Below are 25800 nucleotides of genomic sequence, written 5' to 3'. Positions count from 1 at the left end.
TGAGAAGAAAAGTGACAGTTCACAACTGAATTTAGATAAACACATAAATTTGGTAGTGGATGCTTCATTTCTGTAGATGTAGGTAGTAACATGTGATAGTCATTGTATATGGTAAGATCGCAGCAGTTGCCACAGTACATAAAAGGATACAAGAACAGATTAAATCATTAATGCTTTCATATTGTATCCTGTCTTATTTCTGGTAACATAGCATGCCTGGTACTTAATGGACATACCTTTGAAAGAATCAGCAGGTATGGTGTTCCAGAAAACATGAAAATCTGCAACCTTGCATCAGAGGCCAAAGCAATCTCTTGAATCTGACATTTTTTTAAAAGTACAAATTGTGTCATTGGTATAATTACATAAGCTAGAAATTGTGAATTTATATTGCACAATCTGAAAAGCAAAGGGTAGCATGTGGATTTGTATCTGCTGCTCAGAAAGAAGACTGATGTGCAAGTCCTGTTTCCATCTAAGTGGCAAAATTTCTGTTGTTTGAGGTGGGAAGTCAGAACTGATTCCCCTGCCTGGTTCTCCCTGAAAGAATGATGAAGTGATGTTTTCTTTTCTGTTTTACACTTACTAGTTTCACAGCCAGATTACTGTAACTTGAGCTTTTTTGCCACACTTCTGCATGACTGTTTTTGTTAACCACTTTTATTACCTTTTGGCCTGTTCTTTGCATCATGCTATTGACAAAATGAGTTTTACATTTTTTTAGCCCAAAGTTTAGAGCATAGAATACGGAAGAAATCCATACAAAAAAAGTCTGAAACATTAATTGGACTAGACTACAGCATTTAAAGTAACCTATTCTATCGTCCATTTACCTCCCACATGAAATGAAAACTCTATTTTGATCTGAACTGTCACAGATAATTTCTGCACATAAAACACATCCAGAGACAGCTTTCAAATGGAGTTGTCGCTTCCTATTTAGCAGGCTGGGGATTCTCTATTGTTGTCAAACCCTCTTTGCAAAAGCATCACTAACACACTGATTTGCACAGTTGTATGTAAGAAGAGGAATGGTTGCACAGCCTCCATGAAACAAAAAATTGTATGTAGGTGCTGGAATCCTCTGCAGCTGAACTTACCTACTGCTTAGGAGAAAATTCCTTTTTTTTTATATATATATGCTATTTTTAAGCAGATTTTCGTACTGTGTGCCGGTGTGAGGAAGGGTTGTTTTTAGTGTAACGAGGCTTTAGTGTGAATAGTGATGATTAACAATTAAAAGCTAGTAACCAACATTCTGTTATTTTCCCTGACCTCTACGGGACCAGAAGTTTGGCTTTAATCTCCTCACAAATTTCAGGAATTCTTAAGCAAGTGCACTGGGAATATCTCTGAACTGTGAGTACAGAACTACTGCTTCAGAGTGTATTCCAGCCAAGATGCTGAGGCAAGGCTGTAGGGCACGTGTTTCCAGACTGCTATTCTGATGGTGGCCAATGTGGCCATCTGGTGAGGCCAACTGGAAGACCCAGCTATGGCATCGCAGAAGAAGACAGCTTAGAAGTTGAGAACTACCATTCTTCAGACTTTATAACATTCAGTTTGTCCTTGAACATGATGTATTTTCATAAAATAAATTTGCCTCCTGGCCTCAGTTGTGTTCTCCTAAATTTATGCTATTGGAATATGCAGTTAAATATTTAGATTTATTTTAGATTTTTATTTCATTTTCCTCTCAAGGTCAGAAAACTGACCAGGATTAGGGGGTAAAGAATTTGTTTAGTGTGATGAGTTGTCCTTTATTGCTGTCTCCACAACTACTCTATGCAGGATTAAACAGCAAAACACAAGCTGGCAGAGTGCTCTTCTGACCTAATTCTGCACCACAACACAGATAGCAGACTATCTGCTGATCTATCTGATAAGCATGACTTTGTCAAATCCAGATGTATGTTCAGGAGTGAAAGGAGGGAAACACAGATGAGGCCCAGGAGCCAGGGTCTTGCATTTTCTCCAGCTGCCTGAATCCTTTAGGTATCTTCACTGCTGCAGCTGGGGTTGGGGGGCAGGACTGGAGGGAGGGAAGCTGCCTGTTGCAGACTGGAAATCACGTTCTGATTTCTAAGCTGTATGCCAGAAGATTTGAGGGTTCTTTGTTCAATGTGCCTCAAACTCCCTCCTGGAGAGGGACATGATGGGGAGGGTGTTTCTCTCTTCCCACTTTTGCCTGTAAATGTAGTGTATTCGTGAATCAATTTTAATGGCTATTCCATGGGGAGAAGTGAATTAGATGGGGAAAAAAGGGGTAATTTTGTGCATTATTGGGGAATATGCTTGCATGGAGAAAAATGAGGGAAGGAGAAACCTTATGGTCACTGTGCTTGAGTCAGTGATAATGCACATCCATGGGGTTTTAAACCTTGGCCATTGCAGAAAAAATACAGCAGATGGAAGCGATCTCTCCTCCTCCTTCTCCCAAATCTTGGTGGGCTGGTTTGCTTTCCTCTCTCCAGGTAGGACAGGTATACAGAGCTCGACTGGATACAGCATATCCATCTCTCTCCTGCTCCAGGAATGGAGGCTGTGATCCATGTTTGTGCTCAGTTGGCAAGCTTATAAAGTTGAGGACTAGAGAAGTGGATGGATGTTTATCCTACACTGGAAATAGTAATTTTGGAGGCTGCATTCTCACAGGTATTCTGTATACACTTTTTACAGTTACCTGGCACCAAACGGGCTTGGTCCTATTTGTCCAGTAGCTCTATCAAGTTGTTAGTTCTTTTCAATCAAAAAAATTGTATTCTGTCTGTAGTGACTTTAAACAGTAGTGAGTCTTATAAACTCTGAAATTGTTTTTGCAGCCTATATAGGCATGTTACATTTGCCTCCTTCCTAAAACACCAAGTATCACTGTCAGGCATCCTGCAGACCAGTATTGTTTCCATATTATCTTGTGCTCCCCCACCTGCTTTTACTGTTTCCGTCGTTCTGCTGTATGTGGGAACAGGACTGTCTTTTTATTACACATCTGTGCAGAATTGCAAGGAGAGTTGTATCTCTGACGGGGACGTTGCAGTGGTGTTTTGTCTGCAGGTGTTCCTGAGGTGGTCTTGAAAGATTTGAAGGCCATCTCAAAACTATGTGGAGGTAAGGAAGATACCTGTCAGAAGCTGGAGTGAGGCCACTCCAGCCTACATTGTTTAGCCTGGCCCTCACTACAGAACTTGGAAAGGTCTGTACCCTCATGTGTTTGCCTGACCTTTCAGAGGCAGCGTATGCCTGTTCCTCCCCTGTTCTCCAAACCAGCTAGCAAATGGCCTGCTCCAATCCAAAGGTGACGTGCTTAGGTTAATATTGGTGTGTTCTTCTAAGAGCACAGTACCATCCAAAAAAAAACTTCAAAGCTTGCTTTTCTGCAGGTCTGCCTTCAAAACACGAAGCAAACATGTCCCGCAGCAATGCCAATTACTGACTCTTGAGAATATCCCTAAGTAACGGTCACACCCTCATTTCAAAGGCAATGTATGGGGCCATTATCTGAGCAAATACAGTGCATGTCACTGAAAATCCATTGATGATGATGAATTCTGGTTACTGTTGACTGCAGCCAGATATGGGATGGTGAGTAAGGGGTAAAACATTAGCCCTTGAGCTCTGTGGGTTTTTCTCTGTAAACAGGTCAGGGTTTCATAAGAGCTCAAGCAAAAGATGAAAAAAAGAAAAGCTGGAGATGAGTCTTAGAGAAGAGGTGGGGAAATAAGGAGGCAAGGAAAGAATAAGGAATAACACAACTAAAAAATCATCCTTTGGGGGAACGGGGAAATCAGATGAAAAGATTTTTAAAAGGGAAAAAATTAAGAATTTAAACAGTGCCAGGAGCTTCTCTTTGCAGACTGGCAAAAAGATGTTTGTTTATAGAAGAGTTAATTCAGGTTTGAAAAAGTCCAATAATTACAGGGAAAGCTGAATTGCTTGATTATTTTGAAACCTTCAAGGAGAAACATATAGGAAAACTATGGGAAAAAATATACTGCTAGAAATATTCTTGATCTGCTGTGGGATGAGTGTGTTTGTGTTTGAAAACTCATGTCAATATTGTTTTAGTGTCCTGAATTTCATTGTGAAATGGGGTTAACTTCAATGAATCAGAAACATTTCAAGATTTTCTTTTTTTAAGTAACTTCTGCTCACGTGATGTGACGCTGCTATATGCCTCCTTCCAGTAAAAAATGTAGAATTCCAGAGATGTGCTGTCTGTAGATCAAGGTTTGATAAAGTTACCCTTCATTAATACAAACACCCTTTTGTGGAAATACAGGCAGTTTCAGCTCCTCTCATTTCCATAAATTGGTGTAAGCACGATGTATTTTGTATACTTACAGTGGAAACTTAGCGCTAGAAGCAGAACACGTTTTGATTTGCAGAATGTGGATGGATGGTATTTGCCCTACCTGTTCCCCTGCTTGATAATACCAAATGAGTGATTATCCCTTGCTAGCGTGTGCCGTCACTAACCACAGTGAGCAGAGCCAGCTCTCAGAAGAGGCCCCTGCAGCGGGTGCGTTAGAGGACCTGCAGTTGGAGTCCTGCCCTGCGCTGCCCGCTGGTGCAGTGCCTCCCTCCGCTGTCCCCAGAGGGGCTGGTGACAGGAACCTTGGCAAATATCCTCCCAACAGGGAATTTCAGGAGTGATCTGAGGCCATGGTATACACGTCCTCAGCATCGATGACGGGTTCTTTTATTTATTCATCTTGTTCATGTTACGAAATACAGGCAATGGAAGAAGAGATTTGTTTTCTTGGTCTTGACTCAGAATGCATTTACCATTAACCACTGCCCCCCCCCCCTTTTCTGTAGCATTCACTTGTCAGCTTTGACCGTGTTCCCCAGGGTGAGATTTCTCCTCGTTTTATAATGAGGAACAGGGCTTTCAGGTTTTTCTATGTGTTGCCACCAAAACCAATGTTACAGCTGAACTCAACAGCAACGATGGCAACACACAATAATAACCGTCCCACATGAGATTTAGATTAACTGCTCTTCTGTTCAGTTCATATAATGCCTCAACAGCATGATCTGATTTGCTGTTTTCACATAATGCAACATTAATTGTCTGAGTTAGGAAACTAGATTCTTCTGTAGCGGATGGAGGGAGATGGGCTCCCCTACATTCAGAGTGGAGCTTCACTTTCTCCAGCTGTGGCTGTGTCACTTTATTTATCTGTTTTTTATTTTAAACGTGGTTTGCTTTTTCAAGCATGGGGATTTTGGGGAGCAGTAATGCTTCTGTTAGAAGGGTTACCTTTGAGGCTGCTTTTAAGCATAGGGGGAACTAAGCAGTAGTCACTGGCTGCAGACCTCCAGCTCTGGTGGTGAGGGAGGAGAGGAGTGGGTGTTTCGGCAGCATGCACAGACTGTCTCCTCCTCCATCTGAGGAAGCTGCTGCTGTGGCTGCCAGAGGAAGCTTTTGGGCTTGTAGGGGCCAGCTGTGGCACCCACATGGCTCCCATCAGTGGTGGCAGCAACAGGAATAGGAGCCATATTCTCAGCGCTCTCCTTCCCCAGGGAGTGCAGGAGAGCAAGTAGGAGCAGCTCTTTGGGGAGGCAGAGTTGTTTCCAGGGCTTGTGGAAGGGAGTAGAGGTAGAGAGTTGCACAGAGGCAGAGGAGGCTGTCTCCCTCCCTCCCCCTCCCCACGCATGAGAGGTGCAGAAGCTCTGCATCCCCTTTTCCCCAGTCTATCTGTCCTTTGCTAATTGTCTTCCCCCACCTAAAACTTTTTGGTCCTTCCCTGCCCTCCTCCTCTCTTTTCCCCCACAGCCTGTTGAAATCTTCCCTGCTTCCCCCTGAAACTTGCTCTGCCATTGCTGAATTGCATTTTACCACCCCACGAATGAGAACAAAATAAACTACTTTATCTCGATCATTTGGGCAGCAAAATGCAATTTGGTTGTGTTGCTTCAGATCTTTGAGCCAACTCTGGTCTGGACACTTTTATCACTTTGCAATCTAATCTGCTGAATATCTCAGATCCTCTTGCATTGGAAGAAAATGTTTTTTTAAGTCAAAATCAAAACAAAAAAGCCAGCTGTGTACTTATGCATGCACAAACCCACAGTGATATACATGTCCTCATATATCTCTATGTGTATGTATGTACATGTATAATAAATAAAAAATGCATATAACACTTTGAAAGTCCACACCTATCTTGCTAATGTCAGCTACAGTTGATAGACAGCTAAGTCAGACTCTTTTTATAGTCCATTTCTAAAATGAAACCATAAATTTTAAAGCCAGGCTTCATCATTGCAGAGAAAAAAGCTTTTCCAGCCTATTGATGAAATATAACATTTGATAGGATTTATGAGGCCCAGATTCAGGAGGATCATTTGCAGAGCACTTAAAGCTGCTTTTTCCTGCCCTTTGCCTTCCCTCCTCCCAAATACACATACCAAAAAAGGCCATTAGTAATGAAAAATTATTAAGGAAGATTTTTCTTGATTCCATACAAATGTCAATTTGAGAGAGAGAAAGAGGAAGAAAACAGTTGCAGGAGTTCTTACAGTAAAAGGGTCTAAGTAGAGCCAGGCTTGATTATATGAGAGGAACACTGACTTTTGTAATAAATACACAGTGTGATTATTTGCTGTAATACAGTCATTTGGGGTGTGTGTGTGTGTGTATGTATTTTTAATAGTACCGGATGGAATTTATTTTTTTATCACATTGAGATATTCACAAACCAGCTGCATAAAGTTAAAAATAAAAACGATACCCAGTTTCTCGGTATCTTGATAAAGTTTCCTTCTGGCTTGTATTACCAGAGTGATAATTTCAGAGGAAAAACATCATCTGTAACTTGTGATCACAGTATCTGTCAAATGGTAGGAAATGAAGAAAACTGCCAGACAGTGTCAGATTTATTAACAGCTCTAAGAAAACCAAAATTAATGCATTTTCTCATCTTTGATGGGTTGAAATGTCCATGTGCTGTACTTATCTTAATGGACAAGTGAAGGAAGTAGCACTCATCAATTAAGTCTCATTAAGCTGACTACAGCTTAATCTGGAGCACATGCGGGAGTACTATGTGCTTACCAGGCTGTACCTCAAAGGTGTTGTGGCTGTTGTTAAGGAGTGCTCATCCCGCAGATGCCAGGAGGAAACGAGCTTTATGCTGCCTTCAGGAACGCGCAGCCAGCTGCTGGACCGGGGAGCGTGCAGTCCGATAGAGCAGGGAGGGGGACAGCCATGCAAACCTGGACTGCGCCAGTTGTGTGGCCTGGCTTCCAGTGGAAAACTGTTTCCATTTCCACCTGTTAATAACCAGCCTTCAACCATTTGGGTTGAAAATGCCTATGTAGGAGGTGTGCTGAAGCTGAATTTTTATGGAACATGGTGACAGCTGTTTTGGGGGGGCCTGGAGGGAGAAGGCAAGGGGTTGTTTTGTCTGTGTAAAAAGTAAAAATAAGAAGCATATGATGCTTTCAATAAGAAGCTGTAGTCTTTCCATACGCTGGAACAGGGGCTTTATATTTAGGAAGGGAACACAGCCTAGTCTTATACCAGACTGTGCCTTTTGCCACTCCTTGAACGTTGACAATTTGACTAAGTTATAAGATTTAGAGTACTTCCCACATACATGATAGAAACTTGGCTGCTGACTTCACCAAAAGTGCTCCTCCTGAGCTGCCAGAGCCTAGACATGCTTTTCCAGTAGTAGGTTCTGCTGGCTGCAGGGACCAGAGAGGTTCCTGGTGCAGGAATGAAGGATGAGGTGAATGGGGCATGATCAGTGTCCCCTTGCCCTTACGCCCCACCTTCCAGGGAGGAAAGGGTAAGCTGATTTGAATGCAGAAGCTTAAGAAATGCCATGGACAGGCAGGACAAGAATAGGAACGGAGAAGAGGAAGGATTGCTGGAGCAGCCAGAGGATGGGGAGAATAAAGGAGGGGTGCTGGGTCAGGGCAGAGCTGTGGGCAATAAGTGGGTGCTTCAGAGTAGAGAGGTTTACCAGTACTGCAAGTTTAATGCTCTGTTACTGTGTTAGACACGAGCACGCTCATTTGAACCAGTGCCGAAAGGAAGAAGTGCTGTTGGGTGTCCCAAGCCACCTATCGCCTCATCATTACTGGCAGGCTGCTTTGTGAAATGCTTCTGGGAGATGGGTTCCAAGGAGTTCTGGAAGGAGAAATGCTGACCTAGGCACATCAGGGGAGGTGTTTCTGTACTAGAGCAGCCTGTGGGACAGGGATGCGCTTGTATGGAAAACCAATAAATGGGTGGAGGAACTTGGCATCTTTGGCTGAAAGGTATAAAGGAAAAGACTTCCGAACGTCAGGATGAGAACAGGGAATGAAGGGAGCAAGACAAAAACAGATGTGGAAGGATTTGTAAGGTGTGTCTCTAAACACGGCAGTTGAAAACAGATGAGAATATTCCGGAGAGAGAGAGATGGGCCTGAACCAGAACACTTGCCTTAGCATTTCTGAGACTTCCCACCCAGATGCAGAGAGAGAGGCTTGCTCTTCCTCTTCCAGGTTAGGTACACCAGGAGATGACTGGTGTGTAGTTTGAAGATTCCATTACTTTGTTTTTTTCCATTTTAATTTAACATTTTTCAAAAGAATCACTGAAAAGGACTAGTGCTTACCTTCAATCTTAAACACCTGAAAATCAGCCCTGACTTCCCCAAGTGGAAAAGTGGGAGTAATTTCAGAGGCGCAGTGGAGCTGCAGCCATAAGAAGAAGGAGCTAGAAAAGCTGTGCATGTCTGGAAGTCCAGGAGCTTCCCTTGCCTGTGTAATAAAAAGTAATAAAGTTACACTCCTAACTTTAGGCCCCTGAGTTCAGTAATATTTCTCTGAAATGCAGTTTGGCGTATAAAGTGTTTAATTCTGTTGATGTGGAGCTTGTGATGAAAGCTAGTTGAAGGAATGTGCACTCCCCAGTCTTCGCGAGTGCCATCAACTGTGCTATGAGGAGCCCAGCTGCGCGGGGGAGAGGTGCCCAAGGAGGGAGGCTGCTGGAAGGGTAGGCAGGTTGGCCTTGAAGGCGGCAGAACTTTGCAAAATCCATCAACCGCTTCAGCATCTGGCAGGGTTTCTGTTGAGCAATAACCACAAGCTAAATTTGCCACATATAATTCCTGAGAGAAGCTAGCGGTAACTGATGTTTTGACTTTTGAGCGTGTTCCTGTGAAACTGCTCAGATCTCCGTTGTAGTTTAGAAATATTGCCCTGTCAGAGAACTAAAACGAATTTACCTTCAGGGTTGTCCCCGTGGTAAGATTGTCATAAAATTTTTAGCCCCTTGCAATACTAAAGTATAGAAAATATAATTAAGCCTGTTTCTCTTGCGCATCTGTTAAATGCTTCGTGTGTCAGTTTGGTATATATTCAGAAGTGAACTTTGGATCATTATATTGGAGTTGGGATGTTCCAAATAGTGCGTATAGATTATACTCCCCTCTGTGAGAAGCCCCCGGTATTGTAAATCATTTGAGCATGCTCAACGGTGCTTTCATTTTGCTGTGCATTGCACTTGCAGCTAGTAAAATATGTTAGAAATAATTTCATTTGTTGTCTTTGCTTTTCTTTAGCTTGTAGTTGGAACATTAAATGCTTTCCTTATAAGGCTTACATGCTTCACCTTGCATGTGCCAGTGGCTTAATAAGAACATCTGCTGTCTTTCTGTAGCAAATCTGATGATTTTTCGATGCACGTATATTTAGTTGTACATATAAATAGAATCCAGGCGCTATTAGATGCGTATGAAAGTGTACGTCAGATGGAAATGGTAACATATGAGGGTTTCTGCAGTTCCATTTATGAAGTATCAAGTTAAAAATGAAGCTGTGAAGTAGCCAGAAAACTCTTTATTTCTGTAGCCAAAGGCATATGTACAGCCTAACTTAATTAGGTCTCTGATATATTCTTAGAATGGTCAGTATTTCATGTGTTGTATCACTGTCTGAGAGTTGCTTTTTCATTATAGTTGGGCTTCTACACAGCAGAATGTAGGAGAGCATTGCTCCAGATGTCTGGCTCCTTTCACCGATTTTGTTGCTGTCTACAGCAAAATTTGAGTTTTAGCTCTACAGTGCGAATTCCCTTTGAATCTTTGGATGCCCTTAAACAGTGTAGTACTGGAATATGTGTAAATGTCTACAAAGTATGGTGATTGGAGTGGCTGGTTTAAGAGGAGCTATAAAACGTTCCAGCTGGAGTGCATTCTTGAGGTAAGCTCAAAATACACTCCAAATTGTCAGCACACTACTCAGGAAAAACACAAGAAACAAATCATCTTTAGTGTGCTTTGCTTCCTTTAATGCACATAAGGATAGTGTAAATGGAAGCCGGTCAATTTTCAACAGTTTGTGTAAAATTGTCCCTAGGTTTTGCTTCTGTACTTCAGCCTTTGTGAATAAATGCATCACACTGGGTTTTAAGGATACCTGTGTGTATTTCTGTGGACATAATGCCATCTGTATTTCAGTAAGTATGTGTATCTGTGCATTAATATTTATATGGAACTGAGAGCTTTGGTTCTTGCAATTTTTAATAAACATTGATGGTGTTACTAGTTTATACAGAGCATTCAGTGTGCTCCATCAAAATGGCAGCTCTAATTAGGTTCCTTGAATTAGCTAATGGATTTTGAGAAAGATAGCTTACAAAGCTCTTACAGCTGTCCAAGATATTCCTGCCATGGCAGAAAGACAAAAGGCCGCTGGAAGCTACAGACTTTAAAGCTTTAGAAATGCAGCTGACAGTTAAAAAAGATAAATTACATCTGTATTTTTTTCCCGTAAAAGTCCTAATGCTGGATTAATATTATCCTCATAGTGACCATTCATTAAAAACACCTATAAAAGCCAACTTTATAGTAAGGATGCATTTTGGCTATGAGATCTATGCTTTTCCCTGATGCTTTGCACATGGTAAAAACTAATTCTTTTTTTTCTTTAAAATGTAAACTGTATCTGTAACAGGATTACAGACACAGAGACTTTTTTTTTTTTTGTTGAGGTTGAGATTTATACCTCATTTCTACCTAGGCCAGGTAATATAAAAACAAACCACGTAGAGGATTAGGTGCTGCCACTCTGCCAGTGGCATAGATTTGCATGCACGTAACGAAGAGCAGAATATAGTCTCTAGTGTGAAACTTGGAGAGGTAGTTTCTGGGAGAAAATGGATAGCTACTCCAGGCTTTGTAGTTTTCAACAAAATATGTTTTAGAATATGGGCAGTAGCATCTACTGTGAGCGAATTCTTAGATCCTTGATTCTTCCCTCACAAGGGAGCGCAGAAATTAAGACTGCACTGAATTGTCACCTTCTCTCCCTCCTGCCTTTGCTTTGTGTGTGCTAAAGGGGATTCCTGAGGGACTCTTGAATGGCTAATTCATTGGAAGTCTGTAAAGTACTTATTATCTCAGCTTTAGCGATAAGTTTAATAAACTGTAGTGCAAAAAGCAATAGTCTGCAAGTGAAAAAAACTAGCTGCCAGTTGCAGGCAGGTGTGATAGCCATTAAGAAATAGAGCTACATTTCCACACAAGAGTTTAGCATTCAGCCTTTGCTTTGTTGAATTGTTAAAGCTGCTGTAAATGGAGTTTGGAGGGCTGAAAATCTGCTCTGTGTTGATGTGACCTATCTATTGTAAATATGCCAGCTGCTTTACATCAGTAAAGTAAAATACCCCCTCCCAAGCCATGTTGTAATACAAAGTGCCAAAAAAGGCAATTTAAGTACTTTGCCGTGTAAATCCAGAAGAAATTACCTTGGAGAGAAGGCCCTCAATTATGCCTCACACGTGACTTCTGCATGATGGATAAAAGGCATAATTGATATCATCTTTAGTGAAGAAACCAGAAACTGTTGCATTGTCTAGAGGCTACTGAAAATACCAGGAAAATCTGTTTTTCATTATTTTCATTGTGTATTGTTTATAGAGAGTTTGGTTGTTGTCAGCAGCCGAGTCCCTAATCTCCCTGCTTTCCTAGCGCTTCGGAGACACGTGCACATCTCGGATCAACAAGACAGCAGTAAACTGGTCACATGCCAGAAACAGACATTGCCATTAACCCGCCTGAACTGTAAGGCATCTTTTTTTTATTATTAGTTAAAATCTGGTGATCGCCTGCCTTGATGAGGCACAATACATTGAGCAGAAAAAAAGGGAAAAAATGTCTTTTCTTTGAAGTAAAGATGACAAGCTGACTACAAACTAGAAAATGTCCCCTTTTTCTCTTTCCTTCCTACTTGATGGCAAATAACCTGTTTCTGTTAGAGCAGCACATACCATATCTGCTGTTACGGTGAAGTTAAACTTCAGTGTGCCAATTTTGTTTCCGTAAAGCAACAAATTAGACTATACCTCCCATTATTTCTGGCCAGCTGTAGTCAACTATAAGTTATAAAGGACAGTAATGGAGATGAGAGGTGGCCTGGATTGAAAAGATGATGCTCATCTGAATGTCTAGGCCATCTGCCATGACAAACAGGAAAAGGTGTTGTATGTCATGTGAAAGGAGGGAAACATAAAAGGATGCTTTATGTCAAAAACTGAGAGAAATTTTATAAACAGTTTGGAAAAACTGAAAGTGATACAAATCTGTTGGTCTCAATCTCCAAATCATTCTTTTGAGGCTTCTGTAAACGTATTATGAGCTATTTGGGGAAAGAAAAGGTTAATGACACTGCTAATTCATATCATGCACGGTTCTCTTTCCTTCTCTCTTCCTAATGAGTCTGTAGGAAACTAAGAATATAATCTTCTTTCTTTCCACTAAGCTCCTAATGTCAAGAGGTCAGTAGTGATGTTACAGGGTCAATAGGACTCAATTTACATCCAGACAAATGGTAGTCATGTGCTGCCCTAGGAGTCTTTGACCTTTTGGACAGAAATGGTTGTACTGCTTTTATGTTAGCCTAAAGAATTGAAAGGTGACGGCGTATGTTCCACTGAAGCACAGTTACGACTTTTTTAAATATTGTAAAGCAGATTAAGACTCAGGAACTTTAGTATACAAGTTCAAATAAACTCAAATAAGCATAAATAGCTTCTTCAGTGTGGTTTGTTTTCCTGCAGTTTGTTTATGATTCTTGACTTTGTATGTATTTATGTACCTACAGATAGAGAGAAACATATCCATCTAAAGCTTCTCATGTCAGCCCATCTATACAGACCCTCTCAAGATAGTCCTGTCTAAATGGAACTGGGCTCAAAGTCTTCCTCCCAGTCACTTTGCCCAGGTTTCCAAAAGAAGTGTCCTACTGGGGTCCCTCTCCATTGATAAATACAGTAATTGTGTATATATAGGTATATTCCTGCCCAGAGCAAGAAAGCAAGTGTTATGGAGACCAATAAAACCATTTGCATGGTTCCAGTAGCTAGAAAGACATCGTTCTTAAGTTGGGTCCTCAGCGTGGGGTGTGTGTAGCCATAACCCAGACTGACTCTGGCTGAACGTCAGAGATGGTTCCTGAGCCTGCAAGGCAGTATCAGTGGTGTCAACAAGGTATTTCTGACAAGTCTTTCACTGCAATATCATTCATTTACTCAAGTGCATATGAAAACAACAAATGTTCATTTCTTTTTAAACACTCTTTCTCTTGGTGGTTGACAAAGATGGTGGTTGACAAAGATGAAAGCTGAAATACTGTAGAATTATGTTCTTATCACTGATTTTCTTTTTATCACTTCCCACCATTCTTTTTATTCCCTTTTACTACTGAGGTTGCAGAATTATCTTCATAAGCAATGTAATACTTCAGAGTAGAAAGACGAGGGCTGGAACTGAGAGAGTAATGTACTCAAATATTTATTTGATATAACTTCAAAATTAAAGTTCTATCCTAAGTGAAAGATGCTCTTACATGCTCTGTTGGACTCCCTTATACTGTATATCTTTGCAGACCACTATGTTCCTTTCAGTATATAAAATTAGTTTTGTTTTATAGTAGATTGTGAATGGAAGATTGTCCATTCTCTTGAGTCTGTGAATCACATTTTGTCTTGGATTTGTTTGTTAATGGAAAATTCACTAAAAGAATCATTTTTCTTTTTCTTTTTTTTTAACTTGGAAGCACCACTTGTTTGTTTAGAGGCTGACAGTCAGCTGGGTGAAATCAGGGTTTGAAAGAAGTGGCTGGCAAAAAAGCCCTGTGCAATATTAATGTGTTTAGGAAAACCACTGGAAACAAAATGTTTATTGCCTCTTTAAACATATGTTTATATACAGTTTTAAGTGGTTCATCTTACTCTGTACGTGCAACACTTGTTTTTAATTTTGTATTATCTAGAGAGCTGTAGTAAGAAGTCACTAATATAAAAAATGACATTTTTAACCTGAATGATTGAAAACCAGATTAGCAACTCAGAGGAAAAACAGAGGGGAGATTTTATTGTGCAAAACCTGAGCCATATGTATTAAATACTGATGATGATGTTTTGATTCTTTGAAAAAAATAACTTGTCTATCATATTGGGTATATAATGTTATTGCTATGGTGCTTGTTCATCTATCTCTTCAGAGATGATGGGATGAAATTTCACAGTCATATTTTACATAATGTTAGAGATAGCTTGAAGCTAAGTCTGTGCCAAATTATGGTTTTCTTTTTGTTTTGGGATGCCTATTCTAGCCGTATCAGTTGAGTGGCTGTTTCGTAGCAGGTCCCTTTACAGTCGCAGTGGGCAAGGTGGAACCTGTATAGCACCTCTGACAGATTCAGGCACAGTGCAGAAGATGGTGATTTCTGGCGGTTGTTTATCTAGTTGGTGGTACAGCCTCAGCAGCCCAGCAGCATGGGTTAGAACAGTCGTGCAGACTATTTTTTTTCTTTCTCCCAGGCCAGAAGAAAGCTTTGGTTTGTAAGGATTGTATCTAGCAAAACTACAGAATGGCTGACAGGAATGTGCTTTTTGCTCTTGTGAATGTTCATATAAGATTATTTATTATTCTTTTTTTCTGTTTCCCAAAAAAATCCTTGCAGTGTGTGCAGCTTAGTCGAAGAACTGTTGAACTTCTCTTAAGATTGTCTGTGGCCTGGGATTTTGGACAGGTTTTGTTACTGCTGTTTGAGATCAGCATCTGAGTCTTCACTAAACTCTTTGTAAAGTTTCTCAGAGATTTTCCCCCCACCAAAATGTTATTTAAAACTTCCCAAAAAAAGTTCAAGTTCTATCCCAGTATCAGCTGCTTCTGAATCAGTCTCCTTACATGTAGCACAATTTTAGGAAATCATTCTGAAATCAGTCGCAAAACGCAGAGTGGATGGTTGTCTTACAGTCTTGGTGTGACAACGGAGAAGTGCATGGGTAGATTAAATGTTAGAGCCTAGGAACACATGGTGGTGGAGGAAAATGGCTAATGTGCGGTTGCACAGTTCTCTGAAGAACGTGTAGTGCAGGGAGCCATGTCAAGGAAGTGAATTCTGCACAAAATTGTAGATGTGATGAGGACTGTAATATTTATATGTCCTCAAGGAGGGAGCACTACATTAAACGTAAAGCTACTGTAAAAGAAATCTGTCTGCTGTACTTACTAGGCTTGGTGAAAAGCTTCAGTAAGTCTCCTTAATATAAATTGACTTTGATTGGAGTATTGTTTTTATATTTCTTCTGTAAGTTCAGGTTCCTTTTCAGTATAAATAGTCATACATCCAAAACATTTGAACTGGTATTCATCTGCTGTTTCCCTGTCTGAAAACTGCTATCTGATCAAACCAGTATTTTTTAATTATGTATTTATAGGCAGATGGGAGAATAGTTTACAATCAATGTATGATCTTCTCTGCAAATCTTGGGAAATTGTGGTTTTTTTTTTAATATTGCCTTATCAGTTTCTTTTTTTTATTACTGATGACTTCATTCTGTTTGAATTCAATGCCTCAGTTTCTTTGGGGTAAACTAATAGATTATGTATGCGATATTTGCACAGTGCTGATTGAATTCATCTGGTGAGTTTGAATGTGGTTCATATATTCACATAATTGTCAGGAGCCAACTTTAAATTCAGAACTGTTTCATGAGCATTGCACAGGGCATCATATTCATCTCACAGTACTCAGGAGCCGGTAAAACTTTCATGGTAAGCTAGATATGCAGCTCTTTCAAAAGCCAGTGTCTTTTACACTTGTGCCTATGAACAGTGATGGAGGGAGAAAAAAAAAACCAGCTATGGAGCTTCAACTGTTTCATGAAAAAATGAAGCTGATGTACTGACCGACCCTCCTCCAACCTGTCCCTGCCACCTTTATAACAAATTCTGAACCTGCTGGCCATTTTTGACCAGACTTGACAGGCGATTCAATGTTCAAAAGATCACTAAGTTCCATGAAAATAAGCAGCCTGCTAGAGAGGCCCAGACAAATGCCCTTGCTGGGGAGAAACGCTGCAGTGTGAACTCAGTCCCATTATCGGACACCAGAGAACCCACAAGAGAGAAGCACAGGAAATGAGACTTCACGGAGCTGCTTATTTCCACAGAGATTATGCTTGTGTTTTCACACTAATCCAGATGGATAACTTTCCATGTGCTGCTATCTTTCATTCAAATGTTCCTACTCATTCTCATGGTTAGGGTTTGTACTTCAATACGGCGTGGCAGAGGTTTGCCAAAGAAAAAGCTGTCAGGTCCAATCTTTTAATATATATAATCAGCTTGATCTCTGCAGCACCTACTTCTACTTGCAGGCTAGATGGGTTTAAGCAGAAGGAAGTTCACCTACAGGAGGTCTGCAGTAAATGGAGCACAGGCTGCTGTTACTGCCTCTTACGATATAAATCTCAGATTTCATTTAAAAAAGGAAAAAAAAACTGTATGGTATTTTCAGATTACCTCTTCAGCCAAAATACCTGGAGGTATAAAGTGGGTATGTGGCCATTAGGCCACTAGTGGCAGGTGCTCATACAGTTTTCAGAGAGCTGCAGGGAGCCAGATCTGCTGGAATCAAACTAGACCTGTATTTCAGCATTTCCCTCTCTTAGCTAGTGCTGCTTTGGGTAATGATGTTGGCAAAGCAACAGGGACAACACTTTGGGCCTTATCTGTATGTTAGCAGCCCTAATTAAATGCTTTATCTGTACTCACAAGTAAAGTCAGGGGATTTCAGAGGTTTGTATTGCTCAGGAGCTGTGGACCAAGCTTCACTGTTCTAAGTGATAGCCCCCATTAGCTAGTCCTCAATTCCAATGTTTTGCAAACTGGAAATGGTTCTCCACTATTTGACAAGAATTCATGCAAGGAACAGAGGCACTTATCTGTGGAAGGAGTCAAGGGGAAAAGGGAATGTACTTTTTTTTTTTCTTCTCAATAGTCCACAGAGTTTGTACGAGCTTTCTGCACTGTCTTGGCAGATCATGAGAAAAATTTTGTACGCTCTGAAAGAGTTCAGTAAGTCAGCCAGAGAAGCTTGAAACCGCTGGGACTTTGTAGAGTAGAGGAGCTGGATAACTTAGGATCCAGGGAAGGCAAGTAATTTAAGTGTTTGATTTTTCATGGAAACGTACTGATGCTGCAAGTAAACATTTCCAATCCTGGCTGCCTATTCAGTTGCATTTTCACCCTACGTGGAGTTTCCCTTCATTGGTAATTAATTCCCAACCCACCTAGATTGCTATTAGGTACTAGAAACTACTTATTATTGAACTTACATTGGTTTATGTTCTATCTTTTGTGTGTGCTTTCCAAATTCAGTTTGCTGTGCAAATCCTATAAAAGGCTTCCCTAGATTCTGGCATACTCATAGGGAAGTGCAGTGTGACAAGATGCTCCACAGAGTCTGTGCTCATGTGAATAAATCTGTATCTCTATAGCCCATTGTTGGTGAGGCAGAGTTAAGGTTGCAGATTAAGAGAATATATGATGATGTGCTGCAGTAACAATGGTCTGAGTTTAGGAGCAGCCACAAATAAATTCTGCGACAATTCCCTGTGAATGCCAGTAAATGCTACTGAGCCATACAGTCAGTATTCACCCCAGTGCTGACTAGAGCAGCGCTGGAAATAGCTGTGGGAAACTTTTAATTTATTCATTTTCAATGTGGCTCTATTTTTTTGAATCTTAGGCATTTTCAGGATTTTATTTTTTTAATCCTTCCTGGTATAACTTGAGCTTCCACAGTTGTACAAGTCCAGCTGTAAGGTTCTGGAAGGCTCACCAGGGTCAAAATCCACAAAGACAGGCATGTGTTTAACTTGACAAACTAAGCAACTCCACTAGCTTTACCATGGCAGTTTGCAGTGTATGCAATTCAGCATACAAGTGAGTCTTTGTGGATTACTAAGTGGATTACTGTTTAATTACTACTTTAAAAAAAATGGTGTCAAGATTTAATAGTGCACTTTCCCATCTCTCTTGCCTCCCCTGTATTGTCATGGCTGATGTTTTAGTTCTTTGTATAATTGGGAGGGAGGGGTTTTTTTTATGAGATAAAACTTCTTTCTATGCTTCTTTGTGAATATAGTGTATTCTTTACCTTGAACAAATGTAATTTTAGGGAAATTCCACATTTAGCGTGGGAGCAAAAGGAAACATTTTTCTGGCAGCTTATCATCATCATCATCATCATTATTAAAATATGATAGCCATTTATAGCTGCTCATAGGAATGTTAAAAGTTTCCTTGTGCTCCCCCATTTGTCTGCATCCATCTGTTGTCTCTTGTCTTGTACTGGAATTGTTAAGTTCTTTGGACAGGGACAATCTTTTTTAAAAGTGGGGATCAAGTTCACAATTAGCAGCTTTATTAATATAAGAAAGCAAAAATAAGGGTGATATGGGCCAGTGGGCACTATGCAAGTCAGGAGAATCAAATGTTCATAATCCATTTGTCTCAGCTGTGGCAATTCTGTGTGTATGCTTATGTGGGTACCTGGTAAGTGTTAGATATGTGTGCACATATAAGTTTTATTTAGCATTTTTTCTTTTTCTCAGTGGCTGCACAAGCGGTGGGAATGCTGATCGTATCCAGAAGTTACGGAAGGAGTACCATCAGGCCAGGCGAGAAGGCTTACCTTTCTATGAGGATGACGAAGGAAGAGCACAGCCATCTGATTACGACCAGCGTTGGGTAGGTCCACAATGTGATGCAAAGTGCTTTTGTAGCGTTCAGGGTTAGCAGAAGGTGCTGATTTTTTTGTGTTTTGCAGAAATCCTGTGTCAGCTTAACATGAATTTGGGGGGTTTGTAGAAGGGGAGAAATCTTTAATGCCAGCCCACCAAAGAAAACATTAATAACATGAAAACTTGGCTAAAAATAACTTGTCTCTTCACTGTGTTTGATTTAGGTCCAGGTTTCCTCTCTTTAGGCCCAAGATACGCAGTCCAGGATTTATGGTACTCTGGAAGTTCATCCAGTGATTCCCTGGGTTAACGAGAGCATTAGAAGAGCAGACTCTCACTGTGCTTAGCTGCAAAATGAGAGGGAGGAAATAGACGCATGTCTGCTCCTGCCTTTCCTTCTGCACACTGGACAGTAGCAATCTGGCCACGATACATCCTCAGTAACTTTTATAAAGTGAAAAATGAAATAATTTGCTCCTCGCCCGTCAAAGGATCTTAAAATATTCTACCAACACTATAGAACTGTTACAGACATGCTGTGTTCCCTATTTTACATCTAGGAGTCACGCTACACAGGCGTATTATCTACCCCACTACTGAAGAGTAACCTATGGTAGAACCAGAGATTAAATCGAGTGCCAGATTTTTGAATGCATTAAATAAATGCAACAGCTATAGTCTATGGGATCACAACTGTGGCATTCAAGAGCTCCACCTGAGCAGGTTTCAGAGTTGGACTCTGTCTCTTTAGAAGTAATTATAATCAACCAGCATTCAAAAATGTAACTTTGATAAGATGCAATTTATGCTAAATTTGAAATTTTAGTTTAAAAAGAGACAGAATTATGTTAAAATCTTAAGAATCTAAATACACCTGAAGTTTGAACTAACATTGTTGGTTTTAATGTCCTTCAAACTATAAGTGTGAATGCTGAAGTGAAATCTTCAATGATTGGGGTTGTAGTCCAAAAAAATCCTATGCGAGACTAGACTTTATTGCAATCACAGAGAGATAGAGTTAAAAGGGGTGTTTTTACATAAATTATCATATATATTTGTTCATTAACCCAAAAAAAGTTGTTGTATATATTATTCTGTTTCAGTTACCAAAAGTGTCACCTTCAGCAAAATAATTCTTTCCTTAGAGCAGCAGTTAACTTTAATCTACTGCCTTAAATTTTGTGACCCAAATTTGGCAATCTATGTAGCTGCCATTCTTCTTCTGAATAGCTTTTGTAAACTAAAATGAGAATATGCATCAAACATGTCTTTCTGTTGAAATTGTATGGCATGTTAAGACTCCTGACAGAGGCCCCAGACTGGGCCAGTGGTACCTTTTCAGCATCCTGATGATTTCTACTTCTTATCTGAAACTGATAAAGCTTTATTAATCATCAGAGGAGGTTGAGATTTATGGTCCAGTGTAGCTTCCTGAGATTCACAAAGGTTTCTTCTAGGTAATCCTTTTTTAAGCCTTTCCTATTAGGTATAATGCCCAGAGATTACTGATTTCCAAAGCTTTGCTTTTCCTGTGAGGCAAGTTGTCCTTAATCAGAGCACCTGAAAGGGAGCTTTAAGTATCTCAATCTTGAACTGATTAATAATAGTGGCACCAGGATTGTTTCTTTTTGTTCTTCCAACGCAGAATATTTTTAAATGTTTTTGTTGTGGGGAATGGCAGTCTGCTCAAAAATCAGAGTTTACCTTGAGGGCTTTAATACTCTGAAGTTTGTTGCTGCAACAGTTCCCCTTGTTGAAATGGTTTACAAATTTCAAAGACTTCTGGTCTCTTCACTGCAACAGTATCATCCATTGATCCATCCAGCCTTCCTTTCGTAGGCACTGTCTTTCAGTCTGGAAAATACTATGGCCCCAGCTTGCTCTCTTTTGGCTCCTGGCTGAAATTTCTACTCTGACATGTAGTTTTGCCCTTAAAATACATAAGTTACATCAATCCGTTCAGACAGAAAAGAAGAATCAAAATATTAAAAAGAAAACAAATGTCTCAAAGCATCTTGCCAGGAGAGTCCTCGGGATACTTTATAAGCAATGTAGTCTTTCCCACCTTGGGCTGCTGACCCTCAGCAGTACTGTGGTAACACAGATTGAACAACAGCTGATTTTTTCCACCTTTACTCATCAGTGAAGAGACATGCTGATGACTAATTGCATAATTGTAAATAAATAAAAAGTTACTCTAATCTTCAGCATGTCAGGTCTTTCTTTAAAGAGTCAACAGACAGCTGAGGAGGAGGAAAACTTTCTGGTGTAAGTTTTCTTCCCACAGGACGGTTATGGCACCAGGGAAGCTGCAGCTGGAAAGGAGATGCTGGGTCTCCCTATGTATTTTTAATACTCGATTGGTTCTTTCTATGCTTTTGTCAGTCAGCTGTTTTACCTAAGCCAACTTTCCTATAAGATGTCTTTCTAATGTACAGCAGCTTCTGTAATCACTTCCCACCATCTCATGAAACATGCAGATAAGTTGGGAAATAACAGAGGATAATTTGAGAAGACACTATCCCGTCGCAAATCAACAGCCTCAGAAATGGACCCCGGGTCTTGTCCTCCAAAAAAGTATCTGAGAACTCATGAGGCAAATTTCTATCTGATAAAGCTGACATTGACAAGTGGCCTTTAGCTGACACTGTAATGGGACAGAATTTCTAATAGAAGGGGTATTTCTAACAGTCTACTTTTTTTAAAGTGGGATAAATCAAGTTAAAGTGCAGAGCCGGCTGAAAAGCTAGCATTGTAAGGGAAAATGATCTCATGACAGGCAATTGGGATCCATAAATGTTTTAAAAATAAGGTCAAAAATTCATTTTAAATAGGCCTGCTATTCTCTCATCATCCATTCCTCCCCCCACATCCATTTTCCAATTCTCCTCTGTTCTTCTCATCTGTTGCTGGATGAATTTTTTGCTCTCTTGCGCCTTCATTCTGCTCTCCCTTCCCCACAGTCTGTTCTTTTTCTTTTTGTAAGTAACTGAATAATTCAGTTTAGTGTGTCTCCATAAACAGACACATGTATATAGCACTGTCTGTGCTATAGAGCCAGATCCTTTGAAATTCTTTTCCAGTTCCTTTGTGCTTTGGTTTGTTGTTGAGTTTTGCATCCTTTGGACTCCTCCCCGCCCCTGCCATCCCCCCTTTCAGGTTTATAACTGATAAATGATAAGCCAAATTCTATAGGGTGGATCACAAGGCTTAAAGTAAACCTCAGCTAGTTAACCGAAGGACAGGCTGATGATAAGTATAAATATCGTCTAGGAAAATGAATGTTGTTGTCAGTGTAACGTGAGATTACCTTAAAATTTTCTGACGGCTAGGGTGTATTGGGAAGTATCAGCACAAGACAGAGTTTAGGCATGTGCATACATACTCATGTCTTAGTGGGACATCAGACAGTAAAAGCGCTCACGAAGATATCCTGTACAAACCTAATCCGGCTCTACAGAAAGAGGCATGTTTATGTAGTATTCTCATATACGGCAGTATCAGTCAGAACCTGAGAGAACTATGTAAGCAATAAGCTGCAAGAACTTGTCTCCCTAGGAGTTGGAGGACTTTTTCACGGGGCACTCTTTTTCAGGGCTTTAGAGTCACAGACTAATAACAGATCATGAGAAATAGAGGAGGAGCTGTCAAGACAAAGCCATGAAGTTAGCATCTGCACTTGTATTTAGGGGCATTTAAATAATGAGGTATTAATAATCTATTTGAGGATTTACTTGGATTGTCTTACAGACTTTCTACAAATCCAGTTACTTAAAACATCAATTCTTTCCTTCAGGGTGGCAGTAAATCCTTGAAACTTTATCTTTTTTTAATGTACGTTCAAGGAGTGCGTGTAACACCAGCCATGTTGCAAATGGTTCTTCACCTGTTAGTGACCACATCAACTTCACTGTACCGAACCTTATGTTAAGTGGTTCTAAAAGCCATTTTCTTATTTGCAGATCAGATTTGCAAGCTGATAAATAACCTAAAGATAGAAGAAAACCTGTCTCTGGATACTAGCTGTGAACATTTCGGTTGAAACAAATCTGTAATGTACTGAGTTTTGTCAGTTCCCAGTTGAGAGTATGAAAGAAGAATCATGCCTGTCTGTGTTAAAGGCCAAGTACTTTATTGTGTGCCTGGCAGGGATCCAAGCCTAAAAATCAACCAGAACAAAAAAAGGAGCATTAAGAACTGCATTATTTTTCCATAATGTGTCAAAGGGTTCTACGGTTGCTTCAGGATGAATAAGGAGCTGTTTGTACTTTTCATGATCAATTAATTCCAGGTTCAGGATGTTGCATTTCAGATAGGTTACGTTCCCAAAATGCACAGACGTTTGTGTTGGACCATGGTTAGAAACCAAAATTCCAACTTCTAGAATAATAACATTCCTGTCTTCTAGCGCAATGGGAGAAGCTGACAATTTTATGTACTATGTGAAACCATATAGCAGAAACTGCTGTGAATTCCAGACTTTCTGAGCCCACAGACTCTTAGTAGAAAACATTGAATTTAAAAAAAAAAAGACAATAACTTACTTAGAGTATAGCTGCTTTGAAAACCATGGATCAGAAGTATTTGTGTATATGTTATTAAAATATTAATTAAGAGAGTATGTAAAACATTTTATTAACTTACCTATCAAGAACTTTTATGGTCACTACTTATCTCTGTATAATGAAGGTTTCAGATTGGGGAGTATTCTAAAGAGCTGTTCGAACTAAGCAGAGAGATTTTGAAATTTACAGGCTGGCTTTTGGGGGTAGGTTTGGGGGGGAAATTATTTTGGAGAAATCCCTGCCAAACCTCATGTGAAAAATAAACTATTCCAAATGGCACATGCAAGGAGAGCCAAATTCATTTCCATTAATACTAGTAATAAAGAGTGACTCTATAACTTGTTTGGAGTCTTTCCTACTTACACAAAGGTTGAATTTGGCATAGATTATCTGAACCAGAGGGGAGTCTGAAATGCTCATGTCTTCATGCTAACACTATGTACACACTCTTATTTACCAAGGGAAACGGTTCTGGTGCCATATGTCGTCTTATCAAAGCCCACTGGTACTGTTTATACCCTACAATATTATGTGAATTCCAGAAATACATCATGCCATCTATTCCACAAGGTACCTCGTCACACAGCTGCTTTTTGTTGTATTTCAATGCAGGGGGGTGATTCTGAGGAGGACAAACACTAGGCATTTCTCTTACTTCATACAAGTAGTTGAAGGAAATCAGACAAAAACATGCGGTGTTGCCCAGCTGTGGCCGTCCTTGCAGGCTCGCAGCACTGAGAGGTTCCACATTAACACATGTGCCAGCGGTTTGTCCCTTGCAGTTAGGAGAGGTTCTTCTGATGTTGCCCAAACGGAGAACTTGAGTGGGGCATCACGGAGGTCATGCCAGCTGCCACAGATCATGTTGATATGATATGAAGGGCCCTAGAGGTTTTCTGTTGTATATATTTTTCCTAATTTGCCAATATGTTTAGGGAAGAAAGAAATAAACCTCTAACTGGTAATTATATTGATATGGGGAGTTCGTGAACAGGTAATCCATGCTATATAGTATGCTGAACAGTTACTACATTTGTGCACATAGACAGGCCACAGCTCCGCAGCTTTTATCTTTCGGGGCACAGTTGAACGGGCACAGAAATAGCCTTTTCGGAGCTAGGCTGTAATCTGGCTTCACTGCAGTTCTGAGTAGCACGGTAGCTGGGTCTTTGCAATTTGCTTCGGTTTTGGCAAGCTTCTGCCAGTATAGGCTTTAACAGTTTTCTTTCTACTTGTTGATCGCTCCATAGATAGGTGACTGTGTGGCCACTTTCCCTGAGCATGTGTGCACACTGGTCAAATCTCAGGCCAGCATCACATGGGGAAAGTGGAAGAGGATTGAGATTTTAACACGGAGCCTTTGCATGTGGGGTTGCTAAAGCTAATACTTTGCACTTTGAACCTTCCCTTACCCTCAGTGATACGTACTTCTCCATGACAGCTTGGTCCCGACCCCTAGCAAGTCAGTGCGCCACATACCAGAGAATCAAATACAGCTGCTTATGGGTCTGACTACAAGGCGGAAAAAAAGTAGGTTTCCTTTTAAAATTGACCTCCTCTTCCTCAGGCCATTAGTAAGAGGCCTGCCTCAACTTCTGGAAAGGGGCCCCAGTTACAACAACGCTCATTTTTTAATCACAAGACAAGTCTGTAATGCCATTGAAATTCATGTCTGAAGCTAAACATGCGCTTAGGTATTTATTAGATCAGGCCTGAAATCGGGCCTGAAACTTGACCCCTTCTTAGGCACAAGCTTTTGCCTTTACTACCAGGTATCTGGTGCATTTATCAAATAGATGCTAACACGGCTAACTTCTTTTTGAATTCTCACAGTTTAGTCTCCTTGGGCTATGTTCTTGTTCAGTGTGTTGCTGATTAAAAAGAAATCTCTTCCCTAAAAAATACTGATGATCCAAAGAGTCACCTAGCTACTGTTGTCCCAGATAGCACCCTGTTTCCTAAAGATGCTGGTCACTGTCCAGCTCTGCCTGCTAGGGATAACATCCCACTAAAACAGATAGCAGTTTTGACAAAGGGCTGCAAAATTTGTCCATTTAACATAATGGAAAGCAGAATGACCTCAGTGAGGCAAACGGCAACGGTTACCCAGCATGTGCAGAACAGGGTCGAGCTTGAAAGGAGCTGGGTCAAGCAATACAACTATGTCATTGAGACTGTTACAGAGTACAGATCTTT

General features: G+C 40.4%; 1 protein-coding gene across 1 annotated transcript in view; it reads left to right on the top strand.

The window, feature by feature from the left end:
• Nucleotides 1-25800, top strand: part of PARD3B (par-3 family cell polarity regulator beta) — a 415216-nt gene that overhangs the window by 344833 nt on the left and 44583 nt on the right. Inside the window, exon 21 of the mRNA XM_009333046.1 lies at nt 18911-19046. Coding sequence (XP_009331321.1) covers nt 18911-19046 — 136 coding nt within the window. The remainder of the gene's footprint in view (nt 1-18910; nt 19047-25800) is intronic.

The sequence above is a fragment of the Pygoscelis adeliae genome, unplaced genomic scaffold (assembly GCF_000699105.1).
Source record: "Pygoscelis adeliae isolate BGI_AS28 unplaced genomic scaffold, ASM69910v1 Scaffold160, whole genome shotgun sequence".
Classification (NCBI taxonomy): domain Eukaryota; kingdom Metazoa; phylum Chordata; class Aves; order Sphenisciformes; family Spheniscidae; genus Pygoscelis; species Pygoscelis adeliae.
This window is presented reverse-complemented; position numbering and strand designations above follow the sequence as displayed.